We start from the raw sequence: 7,962 nt of genomic DNA, 5'->3' as shown, positions 1-7,962 counted from the left end.
GAACAGGCATGGAAAAAAAAAAAAGAAATTACTCTTTTGATTATGTTGTTTGCCTGAAGGGTGGTAGGGAAGCATGGAAGAAGATTGAAAAAGACTATTTAAAATAGATCACATGTATCAAAACAGTCATCTGTTTCCACAAACAGCAGGATAAACATAGATATATGGTTGCTACTGATATCAAAGATGTTGGTAGTATTAACGGAATGGAATTACTCTGCCTGCTGTAGAGCTCTTTTCCCCCCATTTATCTCTGTGCTATCCTATGTTACTGTTTACTTTGTCACTTCTTTGGTAGGTTGTTGTTTGGTTGCTAAGAATTAGTGAGGCCAGATCTATAGCGAGTTACACAGAAGTGCTTCCTTGTTCTTTTGTGGTGGACAAAAAAAGGAGTCGGATTATGTGTACTGCCTGGTGTTTTCCTTATGCAGCATCTTCCTTCTGTCAGGAAACAGTGTAGTTATGGTATAATGTATGACTATAGTTCATTGCTTTACATAAAAAGTATTGATTATGTGCTGAGAACTTTTCACTTCTTACAAAAATTTCTTACTGCATGAAATACTTTACTATAGTATGTCTCTGTGTCCATAGGTGATAGTCCCAACTGATATCAAAATTGAGTTAATCAACCGGCTTTCCAAAACAGGCCTCCCTGCAATAGAAGTGACCAGCTTTGTTTCATCCAAGTGGGTGCCTCAGGTATGTAAAATCATCACTATTCAGAACTATTTACATTTAAATGACATTCCATGCAGTGGAGTTTTTCAGCAGTATAGCCTGTATAATTATGGAAGAAAATGGAAGAGAAATAATCTTGTTTATTTGTAAAATTGTGTGCTGTTGGATCCTGGACACCATTTACGCAGTTTTCAAGTTCTGCGCTTTTATTCAGGTCAGCTGAAGTTGGGCTAATTATTAAAAGGTAGTCAAAATTGAAGAAAAGCCAGTAAGCTGTGGAGAATGCTGGTTGAATCCCGAACTCATGAGCAGCAAGATCAGGTTGCTCCAGAAGGGAAGGGAAGGGAAGCTGGAAGCCAAGCATGATAACAACGGCAGCAGAGGCTGTAACCTTGTTGACCAATGGGCAATCCAACAGTATATGAGAGCAGAGCAAGTCTGGGGAGGGTAACCAGGGCAGCCAAGAGTTCACATACTCAGGTGAGTCCACAGTGATGCAACAGGTCCCAGGTTAAGTTGGGAAGTCAAGTCTGGGAGCCCTAGTCAGTAAGGTACGTGGCCAAGCAGGGACCTGGGTGCAGCTGTGCAGCTGCACTGTTTCTCAGGCAGGGAGAAAGCATGAGTGTCTCAGCGTAAAAGCTGCCGTGAAGCAACTTTTGCTGTGAAGTGGAGTGAAAAGGGAGGGTAGGTCATGTTAAGGCTTCTTAACAGAGCTTTTTGGGGGAGCATCTGCTGATCCGCTTTCCAGGTTTTATGGATGAGCTCCAGGGCTGATTGAGGCTTCTCAGGTTGCTGTCTTCGTATCAGTGAGCTGGCCTTGAGTGCAGGCAGAGAAACTCTTAGGAGGGGAGCACTGCAGGCCCTGATCAACAAACACTAGGAGTACAATTTGCCATGATTACTACATAGGGTGAAAAAATCTTAAATACTGTAATTGCTCTCCAAACATAAATAATTCAGGAGGTGATTCCCAATTTGCCCCTTGCAGCACAAGGGCAGGAATTTGCATGTGTGTGTGTGAGCAAGGGACAGCAGGAGATGGGGAGTGGGAGAATTGGTCACAGGATGCTGAGTGGGGTTAAGAGGTGTGGGGATGATGGATCAACACCATGAGTAAAGGGCAACTGGAATATAGGATGCTGAGTGTAGACATAATGATAAAGGTTTGAGAATATGAAGCAGTCGGGATGCAGAATACCGAGTTTGAGTATCCAGATGAACAGCACAGCAGTGGGGCTGCTCTCTGGGGAACAGTCATGGTGGAGGGGACTTGTGCAAGCAACACCAATTCAGAGACCTAGAATCAGGGCAGGAAAACCAAGGGGGTAGACTCCCCAGGCCTGGGGGTTGTTTGGACTGTCACGGAAACTTGTCTCTTCCCTGAAGCCAAACACCATTTTTTAGTGTCTGCTGCACTTGGTACATTTCTTTGTATCTATCCACCATCAAGTCCTCCTTTTCCAAACACTAACATAAACACACACACATACACAAACACACATGTGCTTACATGTTGAAGGATTCTAGTTAAGGAGGGATTTTGCAGATTCTATCCTGATTTGAGTTTGCTCACAAAGGGGCAGTGACTTTTTGCAGTTAATAATACAGAAAAAATTATTTAAAATCAATGTGAACATTGTACTGTGGAATGGAGGCAAAGAAAAATATTTGCGCATTTTATTTTGCTCTTTATTTATGTAAACATTCAGTTGTAACTAAGAACAGTGACACATAATTAATGTAATTTAATGTTGTTCCTACCTCTTTTCTACTCTTCTGAGAACTAATAGTCATTGATGTAAGACAGAAAGGTAGCATGCCTTTTTTCTTTTTCCCTAAACGAATTTTTATTTTCTGCATTTGTAAGTGTGTTTGGAAGATCAAAATTTGGGACTTTTGTCTATGTAGTAGTAGTTAGGCGTGCTAGTTATTTTGCAAATCTAGCACTCTATCAGCAGCCATACTGGGTTTTGGTGAATTGTAATAATTTGTGCATTATATTTCCAAAATTAGTTTTTACATTTGGTACAATTCAGCAGAAATCCTAGCCTTTCTGAAGTCAGCAGCAAAACTACATTGGCATTAGGAGTGCCAGGTTTTCATTTCAGATTTAACACTGCAAGTTCAGGGTTAGTCCTGAAGTATACTAGGTAGCTCCTGTTTGTGCAAACTCAATTATTCCGTGCAAATAAGGAAGTAAGTCAATACTTGTCTATGTCGTGTAAACTAATTTTCAAGAAGTTATGCACTTGTTTGCACAGAAGCATTTAAGTACCTACATATTTTAACATGTAAGTTATTTAGAAAGTAAAACATGAAATTAATTCATTTGAGACTTGAATTTTTAACATTTGTTGCACATCTTCTGTCAAAACATATATAATAGTTTTTTCTGTTTTAAACTGAGAATATGTCCTGGCCCTGGACTGTATTCCAGGCTTTCCTCTGAGAAAAACAGTACGATCATACTTTTTCTTTTTCATGGGTTAGCAGAGCAAACTGTGCAGCACTCTGAGGGACTCCTTTGATTTATTTCAGTGTTCTCAGGATCACCAGCGAAGGGTCTAAAGGCAGGGTAATAGGAAAGGGGAAGAGAACAGCGACAATGAAGAATTTCTTTAGTGTCAATGCAGGTGCAATGATATTTTGTTCATTAAAAGTGACAAGGCAAAGTTTTTCCAAGTGCCATCAAAATTTGGCAGTTACAGCAACAGAGAATAGTGTAGGTTTTTAAGCATTAGAAGGAAAAGTCTAAAGCAAAGACAGATTTCTTCCTTTCTTGTTCAGTATTTCCTTTTCCTGTACCAAATTTGGCACAGGTTTGTCAGTTTTGGAAAAAATGAACAATCCCTTCTTATCTTAAATTCATGTCCGAACACTTCATTTTAATGGCTTAATTTGTGTTTAAAATGTTTTTTTACTTAAAAGATAAGATTGCGTTACTTTGATAGGGAGTGCAGTCTTGAATTTGTCTTTCGTTTGCTCCTTTCTTTTTTCTTTTCATAGGTCATGGGAATAGAATTCGTGGTTATGTTTAGATCACTAATTCACTTATTTCTTTTTTTAGTATTTTAAAGTTCTTTCATGGTTTCCCATCCACTGTTTTTTTTGGCTGCGTTTTTTTACTGAAAAAAGCTAAAAGAAAAAGTTCCACAGTAGCAAGGTGCCATATAAAACAGGATCCCACACCTATAACCTAAACGGCCAAAAATTATAAATACCTACCATTAGAAAGCTTATTTTTAAAGAAATTTGGAAAAGAAATATTTTATTACAATTTAAAATCTTATAACATGCAGTATGTGTTAAAATGGGATTATACTTACAGGAAAAATAGTAATGGGACAAATGTAGAACATGTAATATTATTTGGATCTGGCAGCTTTATACTGGTTGAAAAAGTATGATTTTGGTTTTCTGGTATATTTTAAGTCAGGCTATAATTTTAAAGTGTGGAATTAGTTCCAGCATTTGCCATTTAATTAGTCACATATTTATAACTGTGGTACTGCAAAGCTATCAATCAAGTATCCGCTGAAAATACGGAGTAACAAAACTTTGTAGTTCATACATCTTTTTCGAACAGTACTCCTCAAATGACTTTTCATCAGTGTGGAAAGAATCAGAAATCCAATTTAATATTGTTTGCTTGGAAGATTTGTTTTTATGAGAACTGATTTAAAAATCATTTAAAATACACTGTTTATTTTTTCAAACTCAAAATCCGTAAGACATGAAATATGGAGCATATGTTTTATTGACTGCATTATTTTCAGGCATGCACACCATTAAAAAATAAACTAATTTTTCCTCCACTTTTTTCAAGAAAATGTGCTTGTCTAAATAATCTACAGTTTATTACATTAATAAATCTTTGATTCATCTTCTTGTTTAGTACATGGAGTATATTTAATCTAGAGTGAGAAAAGTGTAAGTATATCTTAAAAAGGCAGTTTCTTTTGTGAGGGGAGACTAAGGAAAACAAATGCTTGAAAAAAGTAATAGTCTTTGACCTTTGCTATATAAAAAAGTATTTTCTTCTTTTGAAAGAAAATTCAAAGTATATTAAAATGTTGCACTATGCAGAGAACTCGATTTTTTCTGTATTTTTAAGGACAGACTTGTGATTAAGTCTTTTCAAATATGCTGATTACAGTGTTGAGTAATTCAGGTTCACCTGTGCTCAAGATTGTGAAGTTGCATTTATCAGAGTACTGAAGTTTTCAAGATTTGGATGGTTTTAAAATTTCAGTTATTCTGTTAATTCCACCTATTGAATCCACTGAGGTAAGTTTTAAGTTGCAATAACAGTTGATGGTCAGCCTGGTGACAAGTCTACCAAATAACGTTTTACAGATACACACAAAAAGAAACACTGTAGAAATCTTAGCCCCAATTCTATATTCATACAGAACTGGAAAGCTTGCAACTCAAATACTCCAAAGTTAAGAAATACGAAAAAAAGAGTGCTTGCACATCAATTTAACCCCTTTGTTGTTATACTTTATGTACAAATGGTACGTAATGAAGGCAAAAACACAGTCTAAGCCAATTTCTGTTTCGCTATATCAAATCAGAAAATAACAGCTGATCAATACAAATTATTTATATATTTTAGATGGCAGACCACAAAGAAGTAATGAGGGGCATTGAGCGGCATCCGGGAGTCCAATATCCTGTTCTCACTCCTAATCTTCAAGGTTTTCATTCTGCTGTAAGTGCCTTCATAGAAGATGTCCACAATTATCTCTTTCATGTTTCGGACACTTTCAGTTCAGTACCATAAACCAGCTATTAAATGTTACATAACTTGTCTTGTTAGGACTAGGCTATAGGGTTTTTTAATTAAAATCTCTCAGTTTTTGTTTGTGAAAAATGGGCAAATTCACAGAGTGATATTAAGCTCTATATATTCATGTTTTAATGGAAGTATTGATCAAGCAGTCTTTACAAATTCCTATAAATTATGCTTGTGTATAAAGAGAAGGACAGTTCCTTCCCCTTCTTTGGCTTGTTGGCCCTAGAAAAGTTTTTGAAGAGTGTCTTTTTATTGGATAGTAGTGAAGAAGAATGAGGAAAGTGTCATATAAATGAAAGTACCTTATAGGAATGTGTAAAGTTTCTTAAATTCTGCATTTAATTCTGGTAGTGTTTGAAAGTTTATATTGGTTCAGTTCATACAGAATAAATATTCAAAATTATAGACTCAGAGTGTTTGGAATTGTGAAAATGGAGCAGTTAAATCTTCTTAAACTGATAGTTGAATCTTTACACTTTTTTGTTTTCTGAAGGTTTTTCGTGCTTCTATACTTTTGTCTTGATATAGGACAAGCTGTATTTGTAAAGCATACTGCTTGATGGACATTTGTGGTTTAATCTGTCAATCGGTTTCTATACTGCATATGAAATCTCTGTTAAAACAGATCCTGTACATAGGCAAGTTAACTATCAATAGTCAGATTTATAGTGCCACAACTTTGTCTGCAGGGGTAGCTGGTATGAGTTGAATTAAATCTGCTATATCTTTATATCAAGTTTAGTGATATAATGAAAGGAAAACAATACAAAAATCATTGTAGGTGATTGCTGAGTTCTTTCTTTCTGCTATGTTTTTTCTTCCCTCTATTTGAAAGGATATTTGTTCCCGTAGGTGTTGGTGAAGCTTAGACATTATCCTGCAGAAGCAGAGAGTAATGGGAAAAGCTCCATAGAACAAGAGCATTATTCTCACTGGAGAGTGAGAATTAATTAATTACCTGTTCTTCTAAGCTTAAATGTTTTCTTCTCCTAACATTTGGCTTTCAGCTTTCTAGTTTGCCTCCTGTTAGTTGATTTACTGAACAGTGAGGTATGGAGTACAAGCTCAGGCTAATTGCCCCTTTGGTGAAGTCACCACATTTACACATTTTCTAGACTGGTATTTGCTCTGAGACTTTTTCTCAGCAGACTCTCACATACACATTTTCCGTAATATCCACATCGACTATGACACCAAGACCAATGGAGCCCTTGATCCTAGAGATGACAAGTAAATCCCTGGTGGTTATTGTTGCTGCTCTAGGCACATGCAGGCAGAGAGCTTTAATAAGCATGAGAATGACTTCCTGGCACTCATGCAGAACAGGCTCTGTACAGGGGATGGATATTTCGGAGTTGTTATATGACCTTTTCCTTTTCTGAAAAATTAATATAAATATCAATCATTGTTTTTGTCATAGTTGGTTCATGTGATTTCCTACATCTTAATACCTTTATCTTTTGTCACTTTAGAAATACGTTTACCTAATTGCTAAGAAGAGGAAGAAAATATGCCATAGTGAATGAACTCAAAATTTGATTCAATCTGCTTGTATGCAATAGCTTTAAAAAATTTGAATGAAACTTATATTTTAGGTATGGATTATATACTTTGCCATTTAACATTTTATGGATAATGTACTTTAAAATATTCTAAAATGTTGTGCAGAATAAAATGCTTACTTTAATCTTTTGATATAGTGTTATGATTCTCTTTTATTGAAATGTATTTTTCAGATTGCAGCAGGGGCTACAGAAGTCTCAGTATTTGGTGCAGCATCTGAATCGTTTAGCAAAATGAATATTAATTGTTCAATTGAAGAAAGCATAGAAAAATTTGAAGAAGTTGCTAAATCTGCAAGGAATATGAATATTCCAGTGCGTGGGTAAATATAAAGATTCTTAAGTAATGCAGAGTTATTGGAGTTGCTGTTAACACGGGAGTTTTTTTGTACCAGTAGAAAAGTATACTACCAAATTTTTACATTTTAGATGAAATGAAATAATCACCTTTATTGTGATTTTTTTTTTTAAAGATTGAATATATTTTGCGACTTTACTCTTGTGTTTTGTAACTACTAATGGTGACTAGTTTTCTCTGGAAATGGAAAAAAATAAGGTGTGTGTATAAACATACCCATTTTGTTATACAAATTTATTTTTATCATCACAAAGAACAGAATAATTTATTTTGTGCTGCTGAGAACTCATTACATCGTTGCCAGCACCTCAAAAAGTGCCTTGAATACTTTTATTTTGTTATAGCATTGTTAATTTGTCACTTCATACACTGTCAAATCAAGGTATAAAAGTGATAGACCAAATTTACTCCTAAGAAAAAAAAAATTCTCAATATAAGTTATTCTGAAAACTCCAGGCATTGAAGTGTTTGGAGTGCCTAGTGCATGAGATTCTGGAACTGTCCAGTATTTACCTTTCTCTAGAGTGCCTTCTTTTAAACTTCACAGAATCACAGAATCACAG

At 35.6% G+C, this 7,962-nt stretch overlaps 1 protein-coding gene across 1 annotated transcript in view; it reads left to right on the top strand.

Moving 5' to 3' along the window:
* The window catches only part of LOC104469139 (3-hydroxymethyl-3-methylglutaryl-CoA lyase, cytoplasmic-like), an 8,864-nt gene extending 1,477 nt beyond the window's left edge, over positions 1-7,387 (top strand). Inside the window, exons 4-6 of the mRNA XM_010083526.1 lie at positions 595-702; positions 5,300-5,395; positions 7,216-7,387. Coding sequence (XP_010081828.1) covers positions 595-702; positions 5,300-5,395; positions 7,216-7,368 — 357 coding nt within the window. The 3' untranslated portion in view covers positions 7,369-7,387. The remainder of the gene's footprint in view (positions 1-594; positions 703-5,299; positions 5,396-7,215) is intronic.
* Positions 7,388-7,962: the final 575 nt, after the last annotated feature.

This window comes from Pterocles gutturalis, unplaced genomic scaffold (genome assembly GCF_000699245.1).
Source record: "Pterocles gutturalis isolate BGI_N339 unplaced genomic scaffold, ASM69924v1 scaffold49175, whole genome shotgun sequence".
NCBI lineage: Eukaryota > Metazoa > Chordata > Aves > Pterocliformes > Pteroclidae > Pterocles > Pterocles gutturalis.
Note: the sequence above shows the minus strand (reverse complement) of the source record. Positions and strands in the feature narration are given on the sequence as shown.